The 26451-nt window shown below is 46.4% G+C and overlaps 1 protein-coding gene across 1 annotated transcript in view; it reads right to left on the reverse strand.

Moving 5' to 3' along the window:
* LOC117074081 (plexin-A2) overlaps positions 1 to 26451 on the reverse strand; it is a gene marked incomplete at its 3' end in the record, with an annotated part of 200122 nt that overhangs the window by 27248 nt on the left and 146423 nt on the right. Inside the window, exons 8-12 of the mRNA XM_033195314.1 lie at positions 26102 to 26198; positions 22881 to 22995; positions 14487 to 14687; positions 12572 to 12668; positions 9495 to 9685 (exon numbers count right to left, since the gene is read on the reverse strand). Coding sequence (XP_033051205.1) covers positions 9495 to 9685; positions 12572 to 12668; positions 14487 to 14687; positions 22881 to 22995; positions 26102 to 26198 — 701 coding nt within the window. The remainder of the gene's footprint in view (positions 1 to 9494; positions 9686 to 12571; positions 12669 to 14486; positions 14688 to 22880; positions 22996 to 26101; positions 26199 to 26451) is intronic.

Raw genomic sequence — 26451 nt, forward strand, 5'->3', positions numbered from 1 at the left:
GGAGACCCCTATCCTTGGTCACCCACCATAAGAATGCATGCCCTGGCCTGCTCTTCGCTTCTGTCTGCTTAGGCACTCCAGCCCCTTTCCCTTTCTTCCCATCTCGGCAGCAGGCTTAAGATGCACAGATCAAGAAGTGCATGGCGAGGACTTAAGCTATGGCTAAGGCCATGCCTTGCTGCTTTCCAAGGAGCTCTGGAGTTGGCCTTGCTGGTCACTGCCTTTACTCCTGCTCTCTCTGGCTCCCTTAACTTCTCAGCATCCATCCTCACTCCTCTCTGACCTCACCCAGGCAATATCCACACTCCCCTCTTGGCCTTGCCCCTTTGTCTCTCCCTGTGAATGTCCAGTCTCCCCAAACAATGCCGGGACTGGGGACTACTGACTTTCTTCCCATCTCTGCAGCAGGCTTGAGGAAGAACTTGGTGCCAGCTCCTTTCTCTCCTCTGGCTCTGCAGATTGACAGTTCTATTTGTCCAAGTGAGCTCAGGAAAGAGATGAAGGATAGTACACAGGTCAAACATAGGGGCTCTTGAGTCAAGTAGCTGCAGGTCAAATTCCAGTTCTAAAACTTACTCTCAGTGTCACTTCAAGAAAGTTATCAGATCTTGGCCGGGCGCAGTGGCTCATGCCTGTAATCCCAGCACTTTGGGAGGCCGAGGCGGGCGGATCACAAGGTCAGCAGATCGAGACCATCCTGGCTAACATGGTGAAACCCCATCTCTACTAAAAATACAAAAAAATTAGCTGGGCGTGGTGGCGGGTGCCTATAGTCCCAGCTACTTGGGAGGCTGAGGCAGGAGAATGGCGTGAACCCAGGAGGCAGAGCTTGCAGTGAACAAAGACTGCGCCACTGCACTCTAGCCTGGGCAACAGGGTGAGACTCCATCTCAAAAAAAAAAAAAAGCAAAAAAAGAAAAAGAACGTTATCAGACCTCATAGTGCTTCAGTGTCCTCATCTATGAAATGGGTCTAATGACAATACTAACTTCTATTTCATAACAGTTGTTTTGAGGTCGAAATGAGATGACATATGTGAGGTGCTGAGCTAAGTGCAAGGTAAGTATTCCGTGAAAGTTAGCTATGATTTTTCTCATGACTATTTTATGTTGAAGAAATCCAGGTGGAAGCGGGGTTAGCTGAGGTCCAAAGGAAAAGTAGCTTTGTTTTCACGAGCATCCTATGCAGGTGGAGCCTCTGGGTCCTGTTCTTGATGGGGACTCAGGGCAGGGGCAGACAGGCTGACTCGAGAAGGAGACGTGGTTGGTGTGGACGTTGCCCAGTGTGGCACTGGCTGCCCCTCTGATGGGCCTGCGCAGCTCTCACCATGGTTTCCAGCAGGTGGGCAGTGCCCGCTCACTGGATTTGTAAAAGGAGACAGGAGAAACTAATGTCAGAGCCCCCCAGAAGGAGAAGAGGTGCTGAAGAAGCCACTCTAGAATGGCCTCAGCCCCGTCAGCATCCTCAGTGGATGTTCATACTCTGTATTAAAAGCTTTTGTGTCTAAGATTGGGATTTCAGGAGGGTTCTGCCCTGAGGAGCCCCCTAATCAGGACAAACCAGTAAGGACAAGTCGAGGATGTGTTGACAGCTTCTCCTCTCTTTCCTAATCCTCTCACTCATTTGACTTTAGAGGGCAGCGATGCCAACTTTGTGGCTGCACGTTTTCATTCCCACCTGGCTCCTAAAGACACCTGGATGCTGGGTCTGAGAAAGCAAATTGTGGTATTCTTTTCCACTTGGAGTGTATGTGTGTGTGTGTGCCTGTGTGTGCACTCTTCACAGTAGACTAGAGCCCAGCTGACGAGCTCTGTAGGAATCTATGGCATTGGCGGTGCCAGCTCTCCTGCCCGGCGTGAATCCTTGCTGGCTCTGTCTTAGCTGATAGTACATTCAAAACCTAATTGTTATCTCAGCAGAGTAACTCCATTATTCATCCTGACACCATTCCCCGTTAGCTGTTTGTTGCAGTGATGTTATATTAATGAGGCCTGCAAATAAATGAACGAAAGATCAGAGTGCCGGCTTGTTTCTCAGGAAAGCTGGCTGACTTATTTATTTATTTGTGGGGAACTTTGCAGTGAGTCACTCTGGCCCTGGGCAGTGGCTTTTGGCCTTTCCTGCAGAGATTTGGTGCAGCCTTACAGATAAATACTTGTAAATGTCCCAGTTTCCCCAACAGTTTCACAAATGCATTTGCATCCGAGAGAATCCAGGCAAAACCAATCTACTTTAAATTATTTGTGCAAGTGGAGAACAGGAGCTAGCAGGAGTGATGGATCATCTCAAACCATTAAGGTATCAACAATTATTTGAGCTTGGTTTTAGAGGCCAGTGTACATGGTTTTCTGTAACTGATTTTCTCTCTCAGTTACATGTACCTAAGATATGTAAGATAATGTTAAAGAGAATTTATATTCCCTAAGCATGGACTACGGAGGTGATGGAGAAGTTACTGAGATTGAAAAATTCATAAAGTAAAAGCTACATGGTGGTCAATGGAGAAACAGCTGTAAACCTAACACCCCCACTGCCTGGCATCAGTGTGGTGTATGGTGCAATGTGCCAGGTGACTTTGGGAACACACAGGAATGTTCTTTCACATCTTAAGGGTGGTGGGTTCCCGGTCACACCAACTCTGGTGTTCATCTCCTGCATCTTAAGCCTGCTTTGCCTTGGCTTCACCCTGATCTGTTCTTGCCTGCAAGTGTGAACCACCTGGGCCCCATTGTCTGGCCTCTCCCATCAGGCTGAGATGCTTGAGAGGTCAGAGCTGCCAGGCCAGGGAATCCAGCTTTCAGTTTAGCTTAATGGCCATCTCATTGGTGGGCATAGCAAAAAACAACAACGACAACAACAACAAAACCCAACTGAATGTGACAGCTTCAAGAAATAACTGGGGTAGGGGTTAGAATAATGCTTCCCCCTGAAAGGCAAGAAGTGACTGCCCCAAGCTCACATGCACCCCAATACCCCCTTCTTGTTGTTTTTCCTCTCACTCATAGGAGTAAGTGTGGACCTCATTATGTTTAGGAAGACAGTTAAGTGAAGGTTACTTTAAGGCTCAGTACAAAGGGTAACCAATATTCCCAATTTGTCTGGCATCTCTTGGTAAGTTCCAAGAGGATTCTGATCCTAGACGCAGACATTTTTGTTACACTTGGGGTAGGATGAGGTGGGGAAATGTATAGCCAAGGAACAATCCCCCATCCCCCTCACCATGGTGTGGTGAAGGAAGTCTGCCTTCTGCTCTGCTGCTAACCAGATATGGGTGTGACACTGGGCTAATTCTTTACTTCTCTAAGCACTGTTTCCCCAACTCTTAAGTGAAGATAATCATAGCCATCTTGCAGGGTTGTTTGGAGGAGTAGGCTCAGAGCCTGGCACATGGGAGAGTCTTGTTAAAGAGAAGCAATTGTCATGAAGACTCCCAGAATTAGAATGTTGGCTGGTCTGCTCATGTTCCTTGCCTGAGGTTAGTGTCCTCATTAGCAGGAGACCTGTATCCCTGCTTCAGACCTCCTTCTACACAGGACACAACTGCAGAGGGTGGAGATTAGAAGTCTGCCCCCAGGCCTTTTGGAGGAAGCACAGTGGCCTGCAGGGCAGTCAGTTTCCAGCCTCTTCCAGGTAGCCAATGTTCAAGGATAGGCTGGGGCTAATTGGAAGAGGCTGCATAACCCAGTCTCCCTAACCAGGACTCATGTATACATGCGACAGACAACTTCCAAGCCCAGCACAGTTCATGGCATACAGTAGTCATTAATTAAATATTCATTTAATGAGTGAATTAATGTATTTGGAATGGTGGCATCTCCCCCCTCTGATCAGAATGCTCACTCTTATGGTTTGATTCTTGTCTCCTCAAAATTCATATGGTAAAGACTTAATTCAGTACCTTAGAATGGCACCTTCTTTGGATATAGTGTCTTTAAAGAAGTAATCATATTAAAATGAGATAATTAGGGTGGGCACTAATCCAATATGGCAGGGTATTTATTAAAAAAAGAAAAAAAAGACTAGGGAGACAGATACACACACAGAGATAGAATGCCATGTGGACATGAAGGCAGAGGTCAGGTTGATGCTTCTACAAGCCAAGGAATGGCAAAGATTCCAGCAACCACCAGAAGCCAGGAAGGAGGCCTGCAGCAGATTCCCCCTCACAGAGCTCAGAAGAACCCACGTGGCTGACACCTTGATCTTGAAGTTCAGGCCTCCAAATACATTCAGGTTGTTTAAGCCACCTGTTTGTGGTTCTTTGCTAGGGCAGCCCTGGGAAACTGATATACTCGCTTGGAGTGAAGAAGACCTCTGTTATGTGAGCTCCAAAATCCCTTTACCCTCCCTGAGTTTATCTTTCTGAGAAAATATTCAGTCTCTTCCTTTACTGCTGGATCCTGCCTACTCATGGCTCCTTAAGAAATGTTTTTCTCTGGGCCTTCCTTTCCAGTGGGTGGCTCCTAACACCCTCCTCTTTGAGGTCCCAGCAGGTCCTGAAGCACAAGCTGGGGGAACGGAAACGTGGCGGGCCAGGCATCTCATGGGCTTTCCAGTCCTCTGCACATCTCCTCTTTCTAGGGTTGAACAGGTGACACGTGCACAGACACCCAGGATGACAGCTGGAAATGGGAGCAGCTCAGGAGGCCTCCCACGGGGGACAGCATCATTATCACACTACGAACTCGCTGAGAAGGAGCAGACGGTGAGTCCTGAGGGGGTCCTAACCTGAAGTTTATGCAAACTGTGAAATTCAATAGCCTGTACAACTTGTTCTACATGAAGCTGCCATAAAAGATGGGTTCCTCGGGGTGGGCCTGGTTGCCATGGAGAAGATGGGGTAAGGAGGGGTTACGGAAGAACACAGCTGTTTATCTAACTATGTGTGCGCCCACTTCTTTTTCTAACATAGAACTCCTTTGAGATCATCTCATTTATTTCTCTGCTGTCCCAGGAAGGACAGCATCCATTCCAGCTTCCACTTATTTCCAGGTGGAGATTCTGCCACCCCCAACTGCCATCACAGGCCATCTTAGAATCATTCTCTTTTCATCCTTCAAGAAGGATCTTTGTAGTAAGTGGCTTCTATTTACTGCATAGAGTGGCTGCACTAAGGTGGGCACCCATTCTGAAGATGAAGGCTGAGGACAAGGAGGTCTACATCAAAGGATATGGGCCTCATGGAAGTCAGATGATTCAGAGGTTTGGGGAAAACATCTATGCCAGTGCAAAGGGATTAGCCAAGAAAGCTGAAGTAAAGAAAATGAGTTGGCCAGGCACAGTGGCTCGTGCCTATAAATCCAGCAGTTTGGGAGGTCGAGGCGGGCAGATCACTTGAGGTCAGGAGTTTGAGACCAGCCTGGCCAACATAGTGAAACCATGTCTCTACTAAAAATACAAAAATTAGCTGGGTGTGGTGGCACATGCCTGCAGTCCCAGCTACTCGGGAGGCTGAGGCAGGAGAATCCCTTGAACCTGGGAGGCAGAGGTTGCAGTGAGCCAAGATCACACCACTGCACTCCAGCCTGGGCGACAGAGTGAGACTCCATCTCAAAAAAGAAAAGAAAAGAAAAGAAAATCTCCTTAAAGGTTACTTTTAGCAAATTACATATTCTTGCCGAAAACACCATAGAGATGAGATTGTGTCCTTCTCAGAGCATTCTATTGAAAGGTACATGAGGTTGATTTTTCCCATTACTGGCTTTGTTTACTTTGATCAATTGGTTTAGGTGAGGTCTACCACGTTTCTTCACTGCCCAGTTACTATTGTTCTTGTTATAACTAATAAGTATCTTATGGGAAGGTAGCTTAAGGTTATGTAAATATCCTATTTCTCATCATACTTTCATCTACTAATTTTAGTGTTCATTGACCATTCTTTGCCTGTAACAATTATTACTGTGTACTTTGCCAAATAGTGGTTTCTATTTCTGTAATTCCTTCTACATTTTTTCGTTGGAATTCTAGTGTAAAGATGAGTTTTTCTGTCTATTTATTTATTTAGAGACAGGGTCTTGGCCGGGCGTGGTGACTCACGCCTGTAATCCCAGCACTTTGGGAGGCCAAGGTGGGCGGATCGCTTGAGGTCAGGAGTTTGAGACCAGCCTGGCCAACATGGCAAACCCCGCCTCTTCTAAAAATACAAAAATTAGCCAGGCGTGGTGGTGCATGTCTATTGTCCCACCTACTCAGCAGGCCGAAGAAAGAGAATTGTTTGAACCCGGGAGCTGGAGGTTGCAGTGAGTCGATTGTGCCACTGCACTCCAGCCTGGGTAACAGAGTGAGGCCCTGTATCAAAAAAAAAAAAAAAAAAAAAAAAAAAGTTACAAAAGAGACAGGGTTTCTCTCTGTCGCCCAGGCTGGAGTGCAATGGCATGACCATAGTTCACTCTAGCCTCAGACTTCTGGAATCAAGTGATCCTCCCACCCTAGTCTCCCGAGTAGCTAGCACTACAGGCATGCACCACCACATCCAGCAAAATTTAACATTATTATTATTTTTTTTTAGAGATCAGGATTCTGCTGTGTTGCCCAGGCTGCTCTTGAACTCCTGGCTTCAAGCAGTCCTCTCAGCTTCTGCCTCCCAAAGAACTGGGATTACAGGCATGAGCCATCGTAGCTGTCCCCCCATTATTTATCTAGTTGTTTGTTTCTTTTTATCAGGAAGAACCACGGATTCTTATTCTATTGGTGAAATCCACAGCTATCATTTTTTATGTTCTTGCTCAAATGGCCCAGATTCGGCCTCTGAGATCCCCTTTGAGTTGCCTCAGGTGCCCTTTTGATAGGTCCCATACAGGTGATTTTTGGTACTTCTTGCCAAATAAATATATAACCTGAATTTGATCATGAGATTAGACAAATCCAAATTGAGGGACATTCTACAAAATAACTAGCCTGTGCTTCTCAACAGTATCAAGGTCATAAAAGACAAAAAAGGACTGAGGATTAAAGGACAAAGGAGACATGACAATAGAGTGTCACATGGGATCCTGGATTGGATCCTAGACCAGAAAAAGGACATCGGTGGGACAATTGGCAGAATGTTAATAAGGCATGTATATTAGATGATATTATTGTATCCATGCTAATTTCCTGATTTTGATAATTATACTGTGGTTATGTAAGATGTTAACTTTGGAAATCTGGGTGAAGGGTATATGAAAGTTCTTTGTACTATTTTTGTACTTTTTTATAAGCCTAAATTATTTCCAGAATGAAAAGTTAAAGAAAGAGACAATGACTTTTACAGGGAAAGGAGGATGGGGTGGGGCTAGGAGAAAATGAAAAGAAAAAAATATTGAAATGAAAATAAAGAAATGAAAGAAAATATTCCAGATAATCATGAATACAACATTCCGGGCCTGGATGCTCCCTCCCCCATGTCCTGTTCAGAGTGAGGTGTGCCGAGTGGCTTGGGACACAGCATGGATTTGTCTCTCTCCAAAGATGCTCCTTCCTTTCTCAACAGCCTTGACTTGAAAAGCACCAGCAGGAGATTGGGGCCTCTGATGCCTGCTGATATGTTCACTGGGAAAATCAATTACAGCCTAATTACCTCAGGGGGTTAATTAGCCCTCGTGTAGCTTGGGTGTCCTCTGTGAACAGAGCAGCCTATCAGCCCCCAGTCAGCCAGCAGGGGCAGCTGAGGCAGAGGTTTCCCAGTGAGAAGCTTGCCTTGGGGCTGGAAAGGGGCCCCAGCCAGTCGGGGAGTGGATGGTGCAGCTGCTGGGGCTGGCAGAGGCGGGTGGTGCTGATGGAAGCAAGTCTCTGCCTAATTTAAGCTCCCCCACACCATGGGTGCCCACAGATGTAGAGACTGACAACTGTAGCAGCAAGAATTACGGAACAGTGCAAGTTCTCAGGCCAGCAGTGGCCGGAAATCACTCGAATCAGGGAGAAGGCACGGAGCCCTGAGCAGCTCAGGAAGCTAGCTGTCTGAGGGCAGAGGCTGGGGCACTGCCAGCAGCCCCTGCAAACATTCTCTTCCAGAGACATAAAGACACAGGAGAAAGTCAGGAGGGGCACCATCCCTGGTCACAATCAAGAATAAAATGGGATTGAAGTAGCTCTGTCTTTGAAAGGCAGTGTCTGTGCTCTCCTAACTCCTCTCTGCATGGATGGATGAGGGCCTGGATGCAGTAAGCACTTTCCCACCGATAGCCCTGCACTGTCTGGGATATGCTGCCTTGTGGATGGATTGCATCTATCTGGTCTAGGAAAAGTTAAGGAAGGGGAAGCACCTCTTCTTCTTTTATGTACTTGGTAAAGAATTTAAAAATGGTTTTATAATTAAATATGAGTTCAAATACTGGCTCTGCCACTTATCAGCTGTATAAACTTGAGCATGTCACTCAATTTCTCTGAGCCTCATTTTCTTCATCTGTACAGTGGGGGTGAAAATACTTATTTCCCATGGCTGTTGTGAGGATTAAATGTAATTTACACACATTAAATAAATAATTTCTACCTCTTCAAATAACCTATCTGTAGGTTAGCAGCACCCATTCCATCTTAAGGGTTTCTTTTTAAAACTGATCTGAGGTTTTGATATGATCATAGAGATGTTCTAGAAGTTTCCCAATATTCTGTGATATAGGTGAGGACAAGAGTTGCTTTCCTTGGCCAGCAGGGAAAACGAAGCAGGGAAAAGGATGGTGCAGCAGCTCAGGGAAGAGGCAGAAAAGGAGCAGCCCCTTCCTCCTTTCTTAAACACGCAGACCACCGGGTATCTGCCCGGGCCTTTATTCCTAGTCACCATCAGGAAGGTGCAGTTAGTTGCAAAGTATGAGTGACAGTTATAGACTAGGGAGCAGTGAAAAGGGAGCACAGAACACAACCAGAGTTAAATACAGCGACTCCTCTCCCAGGCCATTTGAAACCCAAGCAATTGCATTTTCATCCACATTATCCATTCATCTTCCTTTGAAATTTGCTATTTTGGAAACATCATTTTTTCCCCAGGATAATTAACTTCCTTTTCTTTCTATTAAAATGCATGAAAAAATTGGGACAGGGAGTAAATCCTGGGAAATGGCACGGTGGCTAATGCAGTGCTTGCCTTTACTCTCCTCTTCCGTTCTCAGCTTTGCAACTCTGAGCTAATTGCGGCTCCTGAAATCACATTTCTGCTGAGAAAAGCTAAACCTGTTTTCTGAAATGTTCACCCACCATGGAGCCAATTTCTCCTCCTCACTTGGCTCAGCCAGCCTGGCAGGGAGACTGGGCTGGCTCTGCCTCCCTTGTCGTGTGCACGTGCACACCAATGCACTTGTACATTCATGCGCAGGCATGAGGATGCGCTTCCATACGCTTACCTCTTATACCTAGACAGGGGCCGTCGAGACACACATGAGAGGTTTCCTACACCCCCCACATTAAACTCACTCTACGCCAAGAATTTGTCCACAGAGTCTCAATTTGCACTCCTCGCCCACTGTCTTGGGGTCAGCTCTTGGCTGCCCCTTCCTGCTCTAGGGACTTGGAGGACTTACCTCGGTGATTTGAGGGTTGGAGCACTTGACATTGTGGCTGGACCAGTCGAGCCAGGGGCTGGAGGGGCTGGTACAGTGCTGGTGGAGGGTGCACCTGCGCTCCCCGCTGCACCAGCCACACTCAAACTTCCGGTCGGCCTTGAGGCAGAGGCCGCAGCTCTCCCGCTGGGCTGCACACTTGTAGAGATGGACTACAAAGAGAGCAGGTGGTCACAGATGAAACCAGAAAGGGCTGCTCACAATACGCCCTACTCTTGCAGGTGTAATAGAAACTCTTCCTCACCATGGATAACACCACCGATCATCATTATCATTGCAAGAATGACTGATGGGGAATTAATAAATTGAGCCTCTTACCAGTCACTTAAGGGCACTAGGAAGAATAATATTATTTAAGAATTCTGGCTCTAGATTGAATCAGATTAGGGCTTTAATTGCGGCTTCACTACTTCCTAGCAATGTGACAAAGGATTTCACCTCCTTGAACCTCACTTACCTAATCTCTAACATGAAGATAATCATTGACTTTTTGTGAGGTTGGAATAAGATACTGCATATTAAGTGTTTAGCACAATGCCTGTAACATATCTGATGCCCTATACATGTTTATTATCTTTTCTTTGAACTCGTGCTATATTCTTATGCTGCATTTTCTCTTACTCTCACACTCTCACATATGGTCCTCATGCAGGAAGTAAGGGCTGCTTTCCTCCACTGAAGGAAAAACGAGGCTCAGAGAGAGATAATGACTCTTAGAGCTTAGTAAGATTAGTGACCCAAACTGGAATCTTCAAACCCCAACTTACTATGCTGCTAAATGGTAGGTCTTGAGAAGAGAGGAGTCTTGTCTGGCAAACTGAAAATTGCATGGGTTTGAGAGAGGAGTCAGCTTGGGGTTAAAGAAAGGCCAGGTGGCTAGCAGTGGGGGAAGCATTGCTGATAAAAAAAAAAAAGAGGGTGACACAGTCTGTTCACAGCCCTTATGATTTGAGAATATGTCCCCAGAGAGGGCAAACTGGCTACTTAAATGATAACATTTGGAGTGTGCACACCCTTTGTCTTTGCTTTTGTCTCCTGCTGACTTATAAGTGCTAGTATAACCAGCGAATTAGTGGAACTGTGCTTCAGGTTCAGGAACCTGGTCTTAGCTCCTTGCCTGCTGAGATTTCGAGTTAAAAGTAGAATTCTCCAAAAGCAAAACACGTAAAACTCATTTTTCCACTCTTTTGGACAAGCACACATAAGCTTTCAGGACCAGGTGGTATGCCATTGCTGGAAGTGAGATACACGCCCCAGGGAGAGTGTAATTTTAACACTCTTCCCATAGGTCTTCATCCTGTTCCTCTGCTGTGTCCAGCATCCTTTAGTCCCAGCTGCAGGGCCTATATTTAAATACCCTCATGCTTATTGCTTTGTAAGGTAGAGGGAAGGAAATGGGAATCTTAAAATGAATGAGTACACACTGAGCATCTATAAATATGTACCACATGGTCCATACCCATGAGCTCATGTAAAGGGGAACAGCCATTCATCTGAGTTCACACAGCTGTAAGTGAAAGAGCCAGCAGGTGAACCCCGCTTTGCTGGATTCTAGAACCTAAGTTTTTAAATAGTGTGGTCCTCTCCATCCAGCCCAATGCACAGCCTGCAGTGACACTCAGGCTAGCGGGTGGAGGCGATACGAATGTGAAGACAACACTGTGCACTCTCAGAGCTTCTTCAACATTGTGAGAGTCACAAGCAGAGTTTCCGATGCAACAGCTTGGATGTGGCTGCTCTCTAAGCTCCAGGTGCTAAGGCAACCTCTGGGATCTGAGCCCAGATTCCCAGCAGGGAAAGTGTCTCCTATGTCTTAGCAGTGAGAAAGTTTGGCCTGGGTATGAGGAGAAATAGAAAAAAATAATCCTCCTGGCTCAGTTCCTTTCTCCCAGTCTAAGTAGCCTTGATTTTAATGGCAGCATTTGGGACAGGGAGCTACAGCCCTAAAGATGCTGAAAAACTTGCAGCCCCTGCTATGGCCTTGCCGACTACCCCATCTCCATTGGCTGACTCCTCAGGTGGAAGCAGAGGCTTGTGACAACCCTAGCTACTTGAAATGTGGCAAGGCATGTGGCTGAGGGTAGGAGGAGGGTGGGGGATAGGAATGTATTCCAGAGGGGAAGGAGTTTAAATCCCACAGTGGCCTAAGCAGCAGATCCTCACAGTGATGTGGCTCAGTTTGTGAGCTCTGAAATTAGACTGTCTTGGTTCCAATCCCAGCTCTTACTATCTGACTCTTGGCCCATTTCTTAATCTCTTTGGGTCTCAGTTTCCTCATCTAGAAAATGAGAATAATAATAGTACCTACCTCTCAGAGTTATTGTGATGCTTAAGGAAAATAATTTCTAATAAATTACTTAGTGAGTGCCTACCCATCATGAGTGCTCATCATATTGGAGTCACTTTTATCATTCTCAAGAGCAGGGTGGAATCTTGGTATTTGCTGCACTGAGGGTCAGGCCTAACTGGCACATGGGAGGAGCCGACATGGGTTTATAGGACGATGAATAAGGGTCAGTCTCATGGAGCACCCCTCCTTCTTCAGCCAGATCCCCTTCCTGAACTTCTTTGCTCCAGATGTGAGCTGGACTCTGCATGCGGCTCTCTCCCGCCCACCTCAGGAACAGGAGGGCAGCCTTAAAAACCTTCTTTGTGCAGTGATCATGACCAGAGCCAAGGACAGGGGAACAAGAGCCTGATTGGAAACAATATCTCCATTTCCAGGGAAACTGGCCGGACGTTCCTGCCTGCTGTTCTCCTAGGTCAGGTTCCACAGACACTTCAAAGCCTGCAGGAGCCAAAGAATAACGTGGATGGGCCGGCAGCCGCCCGGCGGATGCTCTGGTTGTAATAAAACAGGGCTCCCAACAGGACTCCTTTGATGGCTCCAAATGTTGCTTTAGGATCCTCTGAAAGGTTCCGCTGACAGAGGGAGTGTATTATTCATGGCACAGTGGCTGGCTGGCTCTGATCCCTCTGGCTCCAGTCTTTCCCGGGTCGTGAAAAGATCAAACTTCTACCTGGAAGTAGCCGCTTACCTTTCAGGTCCTGAGGGTTGTCAATGATGAAATTGCCATTCCACACCACGGCGAAATCCACAGCCAGGTTGCTGATGTCCATGCCATCATACTGGTACTGTAGGGAGACAGGCAGAGGCACAGGGCTCACGCGACTCTCTATCCCAGGGGTCAGGGATTCAGGGAAACCCTGCGTGCCGCTCAGATTAGTCCTATGATGCCCTTTCCCTGGCTCCCAGTCACTAATGCCAATAGAATCCCACCCAAGCCTCCTAGCTTGGCATTCAGTGCCCCGCATAATCAAATGCAAACCGACTCTTCCAGTCTTCTCCTCCACAACTCTCCTGTGGAAAGCTTTGAATCTACCGTTCTCCAAACACATCTTCTTAAGCCCGTCTCTGTCTTTGTTGAGTTCCTGTCTCATAAGGAATGCAACCCTCTCCTTACAACCTCCATCCTTTTAACCCACCGTATTCTTCCAGCCCAGCTCAGCTCTACTTTCCCCAGGAGTCCTCCCCCATAACCCTGCAGACCTGTCCCAAACTGTCTGTCCCCTGGTGTTGCCACTTTCTGTCTTGCACTGGATCTGCTGTGCCTCTTTTCACGTGTCTCCATAGAAAGTCCATATGTCTCCGGAGGCAGAGGTAATGCCCTCTTACTACTCTTGTAAGGCCGAGAGTCTCATCAAGCAGTCACTCGGCCAACCCCTGCGGTGGCCCTCTATTTCCACACGAGCCTTATTTTAGCCCACGGTCCACTAGGGAGAAGCGCCCACAGCTTTCTGGGCACACATCTCATCAGCCCTACCATTAAAGTCCTCTAGCTGTGGCCAGGAGTTTATGACTTTCTCTCTTGTGCTGATCCCACAGAAGACATGTATGCCCTTCACACACTTCAGAAATAACACCCCTGGGTGGCCAGTCCTGGCACCCTGTGAAGGAGACCTTGGGGCATCTCCCCAACACCCCACTCTTCAGCTCTGAAGGGCATGTCACCGTCAGCCTTCTGCTCCCGCCCTCCCCTGCCCCAGCCTCCCTTTGTTGTGTCCCGTTTCTTTCTCATCTCCCTTCCGCTTGCGCTTGGTGGCCTTCCGCAGATTACAAATTCTATCAAGCGCCTGTGACCTGGGAATCTGACAGCTCCCTGATAAGAGGCCCAGATTCCCTTTATCTCTCCCAGGCGAATTAGCTTCCCTCAACACCTTTGTCACATCCTCCCCTCCCGCATCTCCAGCTGACCCCCCACAGTCGGAGACAGGGAGCTGGCAGACAAAAAGATCTTCTTGGGGTTAGTATTATAATTAAACACCTCATGCTCTCTGTCTGCCATTCAGGATTGGTTTAACCCTTGCTGCTCTTGAAATTCACTGCTTCCTCCTTCCCCTCCCCTCCCACCTCTCCTCCTCCCATCGCACTTCCTGCTCCTCTCTTCTCCAGCTTTTGCCTGTGGAGCGCTCTCCTGGTTATTCACTCCCTGAAGGGGGATGGGAATGGGGTGTGGGGCGGAGTTGACTTGCTCTGGCTCAAGTTTCACTGAAGACAAAAAGAGGTACTCTTTCAACTTCAGAAAGGTGCATGATGTGATTATTTGACATTGCACGCCTGTATCAAACATCTCACGTAGCCCATAAATACATACACCTACTGTGTACCCACAAAAATTAAAAATAAAAAATTTAAAATGTCAACTTCAGAAAGGGCACAAAGATCTCAGTGTCTGCCATGAGGGTCCTCACGAACTGTCTCCTCTGGCACCAGTCACCTGCTGTGCTTTGGCTCAGCGGCTAGGGTGCTGGCTGGCTCCTGCGTCCCTGGGGGTGTGGGATTACCCTGTGAACCTTGAAGGCTCTGGAAGCCAGGGCTGGCCACACTGAGGCCCCAGCACAAGTGTGAGAGGAAGCCCTCCTCCAGGCAGGGCCCAGCCTGAGTTCTCTTACCGAGCTGTTCTGGCACTGAACGCTGGAGCTGTTGAAGCGCAGGGCAGGGACCCGGTGGATGGCCCCTTGTATGTTGAGGACACACTCGTAGCCTCGCTGGCCGGACTGCGGCTGGGGCAGGTTTCGTGCCTTAAGGGTGATTGGCTTTACCTCCCCGACTGGAATCAAGATCTCCTCCGTGGGCACCAGCTGGGGACAGTCCTGGGGGAACAAACGAAGAGGCTCCATAGGTCCCCTGTTCATGCTGTACTACATGCCTGGGCCAGGCAGGCCCCTCTTGTATCAGGCGGGCTGCCCAAGAGCAGAACATTACCTCATGTAAGGCCCATGGAGTGGGCAGGGAAAATGGAATCACTCTTAGCTCCTGGGCTTTGATATTGTCATCCCCATCCCACAAGTTGTCCTGTATCTGCTGTGTGTGTTACAATGCAGGAATTAATTTTCAAGCACAGTGTGGCAGGCTGTGGATTTTATCTCCTGAGACACTGGATAAAAGAGCCTCCATGTGTCCCTGTCCCCAGCCTGGCACCCCTACCTCTGGGTTTCATCTCGTTTCCCGGCTCCAGATACTCGGCCCCTTGCATTGTCCAATGCCTGGGGCGTTCGTTATCAGCAGCTTCAGCTTCCCAGCCCCAACTGAGCTGGGCTTTCTGGGAGGTGGATCAAGCCCTCCCAGCAATACACTAAACACTTGCTCTGTGTGTGTGTGTGTGTGTTTTTTTTTTTTTTTTAATCTCATTTCATTACCAGGCGCTGCGTGAATGCCATGTTGTTTTGGAAAACAAAACCAAAAAAGAAAGTCTTGGTAGGGAGGGGCTTTGGAAAGGACCATGAGAGAGAGACAGCAAGAAAGACAGATTGATTTTCTGGAGTTCCATGACTAGATGCTGATTCTCCACCAGAGGTCAAAGGGCCACCCCACTGTGCCCATCTCCTCTTTCTCCTTCTCTCCTTGGGAAGATGAGCCCGGTAGCCCCTGGCAGTGATGATGTGGGAAACACCTCCACGGGAATCACTAGCAAAATTCTCACAGGAGGCTCCCCTTTCTCTGTCCCCTTCTCCTGGGCAGTAGTTCTTAGGGGGAACTTCTGGGAATGTGTGGGGGCTGATGCTGCTACAGGGCCTGCAGAGAGTGTTACTGGCATTGATGCCAGGGGCCAAGATTACTGGACTTCCTACGAGGTGTAGGACGTGTTCAATGATAAAAGTATTGTCCTCCTAATGGCAAATGCAATAATTAAGAAGCCTTGTGCAATGCCAACACAGCCTCACACAGGTAATCTCTTGTGGCCGCCTCTTGTCACGGTGTGGCTCAGGCTGTTGCCTCTTTTCTCTGGGCCCCACTTGCAAGCCATTCAGCATCTGGCCCCTGCCTACCTCCCTCTGAGCTCTGTGGTTCTTGCACGTAACAGTCCAGCCATACTGAATGTACGGTTAACACTGAGATTCCATCTCCCTTACAGGATCTGCCTCTGGCCCTTTGAACATGCTTTTCCGTCTATCAGAAACATTCACTCCTGCCTATCTTCCTCCTGCTGCTGCCTGACTTCAACCCCTCTTTCAGTTGATTACCTCTTCTTTTACTTTTTTGTGTTTTTAATCATCACCTTCTCTGAGAATGAATAATTGATTACCTCTTAATCAGCCTTCAAACTCAGCCTAGTTTCTTCTCTGCAAGGCCGTCCCTGACCCTGTCCCTGCACTGGCTTCAGGATGGGTTATGAATATTCACCCATGATTGCTTTTGACCCACAGAATTACAATTTCTTGATTTGCTTTCCTCGCTGGGCTGTGAGCTTCTTGAGGATTAGGCTGCATCTTACTCACCTCCATCTCCCCAGTCTTTCTGTCAGTGCTTGACATGTAATGGACACTTGGTCATTGCTTGTGGGAGGGTAAATGGAAAATAAAATAAAGCGACCTGTGAAAAAATCTTTTTTTAGCTCCAACTTTGTAGATTCTTTAGAGATGAGGTAAAGCCTGCCTTCTGGACTTGAAGAGACTTGAGAAAGCATTTGGTTCTCAAAAGCTGGAGTTGGAAATAGTCATAGGTTTTGGAGTCACGTGATTTCTAAAGTGGCATGTCTGCATTTACTAAGGACAATTTACGAAGAACTCGATCCGGGGGAAGTTCTGCACAGAAACCTACCTAAGAGGGTCTGGACACACCTGCAGGCTTACTGGTGTCATCCTTTGTCAGCTGGCCACCTGCATGTGAGGACTCCAGGCAGGCAGGGCCTCCACGAGAGAGAATCATAAGGCAATCCCAGAACAGATGGGTCCCTGTTTAGGAGCCAGTCACTCAAGCTGCCAACTCATAAACTTGCTCTTTACTGCACTTTTACTTTCATTCCCTGCAGGCACTCTTGACAGACTCTTTCATATATTTATAGCCAAAAAAAAAAAAAAAAGATGAGCGCCACTTTAGGGAAACCCAGGCATCTCTTGGAAAAGGCGATAACACTTCCTGTTAGCAGCTAAAAAATCTCCATCAAATCTAATGTTAGAATTTAAGTTAGAAATAAGGCTGAGGTATAATGGTCTCTCTCTCTCTCTCTCTCTGTGTATGTGTGTGTGTGTGTGTATGTGTGTGTGTGTGTGAGAGAGAGAGAGAAACAGAGAGACAGAGAGTAAGAGAGAGAGAAATTTTCTTACTCCAAACCAGCTGATGAATTGTAAATGATGAGCAGTTGTTTTTCATCTCTAATGAGCTTAGACAACAAATTCAGATTTCAGTAGCAGGATCTTAAAGATGTGCTTTTGGAAGTATGATGTCTGGGGTTAGTAAAAAAAAGATTGTTGAATCCTTTTAACTTGGACCAAAAAAAGTATACTTTTATATATTATGTGTAATACCTATATATAACACAAATGTTACCTATATGTAACACACACACACACTTTCATCTTTTCGGCTTTTTGGCTAAGTCCAGTCCAGCCTGGAGGTTGGAGAATCATGAGTAGACTTTATGAGTACCATTATATGAGTTTTTTTTTAAGGGATTCTAGAATTTTAGGAAATTTCCCATGGTCTGCTGTTTCAGATATTTTAGAATGAAATTTAAGGATAACAATTAGGGTCTTCCCAAATGCTGAACTAGGCCCCAAGATTGCCCTAGTAGAAAAAGAAAGTCTTACGCTTTGTTTCTTTATTTGGCGATTACTCTCAGGTCAGACAGAATAGGATTTTTTCCCTTCTATTCTCTAAGGCAAAGGAAAGAAGTGGTTGATGCCCCAGGTACGCTTTCTTCATCTTGAGAAATGGGTAGATACAGGGTTTTCGGGTTGTGAGATGATTCTGGTGAGTATATTCATGAAAGATCTGTGCATCTTGGATGGAAATTGCAGTGGTAAGGGCTGAAAGTGGGTGGAGGAGACTGGCATCCCATAAAATAGCCAAGTTGTTGAAACTTCAATATCTGTGGGGCTTGAGGATGGTGAAGGGTTTAATTAGACACAGTGAGGCCCCTTCCAACCTGTTTGCTTCTGTGGGTATACACATACACACAGGCACACACATGTGTACGTACACATATAGTACCTGTCCTATGAACAAGAAAGCAAATCATCCTAAGATGCTTTTCCTGCAGAATGTTAAGACTGTTGTTCACATTCTTAAAATACTGATTGCTACCTCGGATCCTCACAGCCTTCTGAGTGATCTCTTTGGGTCATCTTCGTTCTCCTCTGTCTAGGCCAACTGGAGCCAGGATCACCTCCTCAGCAGCAATCTTAGTTTAAACCAAGACCTAAACTTGTGGGAATATCCCAGGGGTGGAGGTAGGCTGGGGAAGAGGAAACAGGTGCAGGGAGAGCAGGGACCCTGGTGTAGGAGCCCTACGAGTCTTGGGCTCACACTGCCCACCTGTTTAGCTGTGCTCTGCCAGCTTTCTGTGCTGGGGACCCTTTAGCCTTCTGAGGCGACTTCTCCCATGTGGAAATGGCATTATCTTCACCCACTGGACTTCAAAGAGAGAGCAGCCAGCATCCTGGGAAGCTAATCGGATTTATTTGGTTCTATCTTTCCCCTGGGACAGGGCATAAAGGAGATATTTATGTATCTACATCTCACTAGGCCTGGTTTAGCCATGGAGGGAGATGAGCTTTAAAAGCTGAAAGCCATACATCCTCCCATGCACACCCGCTTGCTAACACCATGTCATAGCCTGATCTGGCCCAGGGAGGAAGAGATTTGCGGGGGGGCCCGTCAGAGATCTGCTGGGCTCTGAGCGCTGGAAAGGTCTGACTCATTACCTAAAGAGAGTTTCACAGATGGTTTAATTGAAAGTCAGTTTCCTCATCTATAAAATGGTGCCAATAATATCTGACAAACCTAGATTGCATGAAGGAGGAATATCAGTGTGTGTTGTAAGTGGTAATATGCTGGATTAACAATTGTTAATATTACTGTCTATTCATTGTGTGTGTGTGTGTGTGCACGCATGTGTGTGCAAATGCAGAATCAGTGGACTTTAACTTATTCAAGCTTGAAAAATTGTCTCTGAATCCTAATTTCTGCATTTATTTGATGATCATAGGAAAGCTGTTTAACTTATTTAAGTCTCAGTCTATTCATCTATAATATCCACTTCATAGAGTACTTAAGTTTAAATTATATATATATGCTGCATATATAATAAGTACTAATATTTTTATTTTTGACTTGCATTTGCTCTAGCACAGCTGTTCTTCCTTGTCAAGCCTAAGCATGGAATTGGTCCATCAGGCTTCTGGAAAGATGTGGGCAGATTTACCTCACATGCTGGCTGTCTTTTTATCTGGAAATAGCACCACTGACCCATCTTCTGCGGGTAGTTTCTCCATCTGTGGAGATGGATTTGTGCTGGCCCATCCATAGCCTGAACCCTAATGACCAATAGCGAAGGACCAGGTTGAAGTCAGGCCAGCAAGTATGGCTGTGACCATGGAAACAAACAAGCTCACAGGCCCTGATTTTCTGTAGAAAGCATACCGTACTCAGCTTTTTTGGACGCCTGAGTTCTCTGTAGCCTTGGGCAAAATCCCGAAATTTTTAGCATTCTGGCTACTACAGATGTCATATATAAATTACATGAAATTGCAGGGCTGTTGTGAGAATCCATTGAAATGCCAAATGTCAGTGGTTCTCAATCTTTAGCCTCATCTGGGATGGGTCCCAAGATTTTGAATTTCTATGAGTTCCCAGGTGATGCTGATGCTGCTGGTCCCTAAGCACACTTTGAGAACTTCTGGCACATGTGAAGAAATTATAAATGTGTGATACATTAATGTTGCTATATTGATCAATGGAGCTAATCAGTTATATATTGTTTCTAGGAAGCAGACAGACATAAAATTTTGATTCAAAGTTGGGAAGGGAGGCTTACTGGAATTCTAAAAGAGATATTCTAGGAACCCCTAAAGAGACAGCTAAGGGATTTCCAGTTAACTGGAAATCCAGGGGATTCTAGTTCCCCAGACTACATGAAAATATCAGCTGGGATGCCTGAGAGAGTAAGGGACACCCTACCCAAGTTGGGCACGTGCATCTTTGCTGTTCCTCAAATTTTCAGGGATAGGGTTCTCCTAAAGCAGAACTTTGGACAGAAAATAGTGGGGCCTGGCTGATGTTTGCTGAAAAGGAACATGTGGCCGGTTGTGGTTAAGAGCTAAAGCAGTATTTTAGGAAGCCCCGGAAGTGGCCCTGGCAACCTTGCTGAGAATCTGCATCCTGTTTAGTTTCCTGAGCAAAGTTGGGAGCTGGATGGAGTCTGGGCTTCCCTCACAGCCCTCCAGACAGTCAATTCCTGGGGCCATGCCAGGGACCAATGCTCGGGAGCATAAGAGAGAGAGCAGCCATCCACCATTCCTACTCAGGGCAATGGGGAGATGAAGGGAGACAAAGGGGACTGCTCTTCCCCAACCCTAAGGCACAGACATCAAGGACAGAAAATGAAACAAAAGGAGGTGGGGAGTCTCCGAGTTTGCCCGGAGGTCCCTTTTGTTATTAATTTAATCCTGAGTTGCAGGGAGGCAACAGTTTCTCTTGGCCCAATCCTGGAATGTTGAATCTCTCATCCATGGCTGACAGGGAGCTGTATTTCAGTGACTTCTGAACGGTGTGAGGAAGGCCGGGCCTGCTTCCAATTAGCCTGCAGGGGCTCAGCTCTCTGGCCTCCACACACACCCCAGCAGAGTTTATTTATCTTGCTTTGAGTGACACTCGTGCCCTTGCTCCAGCTGCAGGTCGCTTTCAGGCTTGGCTTTGGGTTTCTCTTGGCCTGAGGCGGGTAGCCTCAGGAGAAAGTGGAGCAGCTGCTCTTTCTTGTCTAGATTTGTACTTCACCCAATCTCTCTGTATCCTGGGGGCCACCTCAATCTATTTTATTAAGAAAATTTCAAAGTGGTCCACGTCAAGGTTAGTTTCTGAGACTGTGTCTCACACTTTCACTGCCCAGACTTCATCCCTGCGCAGGCCTCCCATGGTGGCGCTGCTGTTCCTGGCTAGGTCTGCCCCTCTAAGCCATTCTTCCATTGGCTCCCAAGCTGTGGTGCCCACTCCCACCCCTCCCTGCAGTTCTGCCCTTTTCTCTGAGTGAGAGCAGTTTCACACCCTTGCAGAATTCCAGGGCTAGAATTAATCTCCAGTGTCCAGGAAGGCTGGTGTAGGGTTTTTAGGCCAGCTGCATCAAAGCATACCAACTGGCTAGAGGAAAATGCTTTTCTGAAAGGTTCTCAGCGCACTAGATGCCTGGTTTTGTCATGCTGAGGCACCCGTGGATGGGTCTGTTTGAAAAGCCACCTGTGGCACCTATGTTTTTCCCTTTCAAGACAGGCAAATTCTATTTTTCTGACTGAACGTAACAACTGTTGTTTCATAAACTAAGAAGAGTTCGAGGGGGTATGTGTTTGAGAAACCTTGCAGAGTCTATTTTCTTATGCTTAGCCATGGAAGCAATCAGCAGTGCTATCAAGATTAGAAGATGCAAGACTCCATTACTTGAAATCTTAGACAAATTGACACAATTGCCATCAATGGGATTCAAATAGAGAGGTCATTGGTTCATCCATTCTTTCATGCATGCATGCATTCTACAAACATTTGCTAAATAAGACACTGAAGATTTAAAGGTAAGATGTAGTCCTTGCCTTCAAGGAGCTTGTAGTCTAGTGCAAGAGGAAGATGTGTATAGAAAGGCTATAGTAGGCCGGGTGCAGTGGCTCACACCTATAACCCCAACACTTTCAGAGGCCGAGGCAGGTGGATCATGAGGTCAAGAGATCAAGACCTTCCTGGCCAACATGGTGAAACCCTGTCTCTACTAAAAATACAAAAATTTTGCTGGGCATGGTGGCGTGCCCCTGTAGCCCTAGCTACTCGGGTGGCTGAGGCAGGAGAATCACTTGAACCCGGGAGGCAGTGATTGCAGTGAGCTGAGATCATGCCATTGCACTCCAGCCTGGTGACACAGTGAGACTTTGAATCAAAAAAAAAAAAAAAAGACTACAGTAGTATATAATAATGCTACATTTTCACTTATTACCATTTTTGGATTTTCTAAAATATAGAGTAAGAGAGGAATATGCGTATATGCACACGTGCATTTGGGTGACTACGTAAGGTCTCTATAGTTGTTCAAACCCAACTGGCCCCCCTGGGGTACGAAAAGCATTTGAAACAAGAAAGGGAGATTGAGCAAGCAGGCTTCACTATCCTGAGACATGCTATGAATATGTAAGAAAGTCGACATCAGTGAATAATCATTAAATGGAATATCCATTAGAAAGATAAGAAATTTGATATTTCACTGTGTTGCTCACAAAGGTGGGTCAGGCTTTAGGGATGGAGCTTCGACTGTAATAAAACAGGACTTTTAGCAATGCCTGGTTCTTTTCACTAGCTGAATTTTTCTCACTTTCTACAAGGCCACCCACCCAGTTATACATCAGAGTCAAAGAATCATTGAATTTTAGAGTTGGAAGAGAAGTTGGCATGAAAGAATGGTTGGGAGTGAATGTTCTATTGAAATAGACTATGTCTGCAGCCAAGCAAAGGGCTAGACTCAAAGAATAAATGCCATTCACTAAACTCTTCTAGACCAGGGAGTCTGTTTGGTTGAATATGTTTCCTCTAAGCTTTCAGTCTCAACCCCCAGTTACCTCCCCGCTTTTGAATGCATAGAGTCTTAGGAGTCTAGTAGATATAGCCTCTGCCTCTGGGGTCATTGGCTGCTACTTTTTTCAGCTTTATAATAACAGGACTTTCTAGCATGCAGAATTTCTGGCAAGATGGCCAAGATGGACCAGGGCAAGAAAATGGCCAAGCCATTGGACTGACCATCTAAGGCATCTAAGGAGGGAGGGGCCACTCAGACTCACTGGGAACACTGCCATGTTAGGGTGAGCCCTTCTTACCTCTGAAATATTGATCCGGCCCTCCTGGAAGGAGCAGGTGGTAGGGTCATGAGTGCAGAGGTTGCGGTACTTGCACCAGTGGCAGCGGAAGGCGCTGTTGACACAGGACAGGCACCTGCAAGGACAGAGATGGTGAGAGGCAAAGAAGAGAACAAAGATGGAATGTGGCATGTGTCATGATAGAAGTCTGTTAACCTGTGTTTAAATCCTAGTCTCATTCTCAGGAGGGAAGACTGGTGGGCCATCCTTTAGCCTCGAGAATTGTGGATTCTCCATCCATGATATTCGTGGGAACAGAAAATTGGAAAGAAAATGAGACCAGATAATAGTATAACTTACAAAGCAGGGGTGTGCTTGTATAAGCTCATGAGAACTGATTATTCACATTTTCAGGAATTTTGCAAGCTGGTAGACATCATGGTAGTAGTTTGAAATCGGCCATGGCGGAAATAGTTGTGCCACAGAATTTGGCAATGCTGCAAACTAGGTTTTCTTCTGAATGCTGGTAGCTAAACATTTCCCAATATTTCACTGTTTGTAAAGACAGGGTAGCCGACAGAGCACAGGGACAGGAATTAGGCAGATCTGATCATAGACTTGCCTCTGCCGCTGACACTGGGGTCACACTGAGTAAGTCACTTCACCCTCTGAGTTGGAGTATCTTCATCTGCCTGTAATAAAACATTCCTGTCTGTGCTACAGGGCTGTTTGGTGTCAAATGAGATAATGTATAGAAAATGATTTTGAAAAGTGCCATGCTAAATGTGAGTATTATTGTCAAGCGCTTAAATTACCTGTTATTTCAACCTCTTAAACAACATTTGAGTGTTAACGATTGGTTCATATAATCTGTGTTATTGGGCTTGGGGGAGCTAACAGTATTAAGTGGTAACTCTGTCCCACTCCCCCAGGCACGGAACAATAGGATATGTGTGTGGTATGTGGTTTTCTTGCCAGGGTGAGCACTTCTTTCCTTCCAGTTTCACCTGGAGACTGTGTATATTCTTTTGGCTCTCTGTGTGTGATCAGGTCATTGTAATTGAAATGGGTTTTGCAGGTGGGGTTACTCTTGCTCCTCCTTGCAGTCCCCCTACTCTAGTCTTTCACAACTAGGCCAATCTGGAATGAACAGGACCAGGTCTGCAGTTTGGCGCCACCTGGTGGGGTTCTGATTACATTTAGGTGGTTGGGGCTTGATCCAGGGGTCACCGGCTCACAGGCCATAGTATGTTAGGTTCGTTAGCCCATTTACACTTCATCTTCCCATGCAGAGCATTTTAATCCCATTCTCCATTGCCCAGACTTTTTTAGTTTCTGAGCTTCATGCTATCTCATGTACTCTCAGATAGGCTGGTTCTTGGTAACATCTTACGATTCAGCAAATAAATAATGAAAATGGATCAAAGGCCTCAGGAGGATGATTATTGGGGCTCTAGCTACATGTGGCTCTTCCCCTGGCTATCTTTGTGACCTTTATTGTAGCACTAATCTTTCTGTGGGTCTCAGTTTACTTTTATTAAAGTAAATTATTGAAAGGAGGGGACTATACTTGATTCCATGAATTTTAACTGAATTCCAGTAAAGAAGGGCAAGAGAGACAGTGTTTGGCATTAAAATGGAATCTTTGCTGTCAAGGAGACCTGCTTTTTTTTCTGTTAAAACTTGCCGCCTGTGACAGCATCTGTGTTGCCATAGCAATACATATTTGAAAGTGGTGACATCATACTGGGTTGCCATGGAGATAAGATTGCTCTCACAAACAATGGATTCCATCACCACCATGTTGGAGTTTGAGAAGGAGGTAAGAGGTTCTGTTGCCAAGATGCTTGCCATTCCCAAAGCAGGGTTTGCTGGGATTCAAATGCAGTGGTTAGAGGGCAACTTTGTCTATTTCAGCTTCAGTCCCTGTCTGCCCTCCCTGGTTCCTGCCAGGCCTTTTTTATCACTTGTTCTGTCTTTCTCAGTACATCTATTTATTTGTCCCAATGGGGCTCCTTCCTTGACTAACGTAGAGACCAAAGAACTCCAGAAGATTATTCTAATTATGAAAATCAAATTCAGAAAAATGGAGAATAAGGAGGACTAGCTTATTTGCCTCTTCTAATGACTAAAGATTCCTTTAGGGTTTAGCTGCAAACAGACCCTCTCCCTATCTTGATTGCTGACTCCATCATGCCCATAGCTTGGACCCTACAGACTGGATACCCCTGAAGTCCTGACTATGATGTGGATCCCAAGTGGTTCCTGCCCTGGGCAATGGGAAAGATGAGTCCGTAAACATTGCAAATCACTGCCTCCTCTGATATGGAGCTGTTCATTGACCTTTCCCCTTGCTGAATGTCCAGGTTTTTGGTCCTATGACCCTTATGTGGCTCTATTACAGAGGCCTGTGCTTCCTTCTTTCTAAACCAAATGGTGTATGAGTTCCCAGCTTCTGTGGAAAGGGTCTCAGTTTCTCTACCAGAGAGGATCAGCAGAAACTAAATAGGGGTTTCACTCCCTCCATTTCTGCTTTTTCCTTGTGAAATATTCCCAGCTTCTCACACAGCTGTGGAGTCTCATAGTGTGTGGGCACCAACTGGCAGACATTCAGCTGCTGGAATGGCTGGTGAGGTCAGTAGAACTAAAGTCAAGCCCCACTGAAGGCTGTGGTTTGGCCTGTCTGGTTTCCCTTCCTCTGAAAAATTTTGAAGGATGTATTTAAAAAATGATGGAGTGAAGTCCTCTGCTCTACCTCCCCATCGAGGTCTTTTTATCATGTGCTGAGAGAGGCTACTTTCCCCCTTCCCTGCTCCTCCTCTATGGGTGACTGTGTGCATAGCTGAGTCCCTATCTCAGAATCCCTCTTCATCAGGTTGTGGGTGACTCCACTCACTGTCAGCCTCCACCTTCAAAGTCACCACCAAGTGATGGAAAATGAAGAACTTTTGTTATGGTTCCTGTTCTATGACTCTCTTTTTACTATCATGGCCTGAGAGTTGGGGGTTAGTTGTGTTGGGGTGGCGTCCAAGGATTCAGAGACTATAGAGAGTAAATACCATTTGGTTTAATATGGTAATATTTATGTATAGTATTCTGTCCAAACAAAGTGTCAGGCCCCATGGGGAAACTGTGAGGTAACCAGAACATGGTTCCTGTCCTAAAGGAGCTTAGCATCAAAGGGGAGAAACCCCAGACCCACACCCAGACCCAAAGCAAGACCCTTTCTAATAAGGACTTACAGTTGGTGGGCACTGCAGTTGTAAAACTTGAACTCGGTGCTGACAAATATCTTCCCTGTCTCCTTGGACCTCAGCTGTAGTTCCAGCCCAAACCAGTCTGGAAAAACAAACAAAAAAAGACGGGGTTGGGTAACAACGTGGGGACCCAGTGGACAGCCATAAAAATAAAATGTAAGTCATGAAGCCACCACAGGGCTCTCTTAGGATGCAGATACTATGTGGAATCTGCCTGAATCGTCTCTTCTCCTCCCAAGGGACTCTCTTTGGGTAAATACCGGCCCACCCCTCAGACCCAGACTTCCTTTGCCTGCAGGGAGGAAGAAGCAGAATTCCATGGAGCCCCTTACCTT

Source organism: Trachypithecus francoisi, unplaced genomic scaffold, assembly GCF_009764315.1.
Source record: "Trachypithecus francoisi isolate TF-2019V2 unplaced genomic scaffold, Tfra_2.0 Lachesis_group5, whole genome shotgun sequence".
NCBI classification, from domain to species: Eukaryota; Metazoa; Chordata; class Mammalia; order Primates; family Cercopithecidae; genus Trachypithecus; species Trachypithecus francoisi.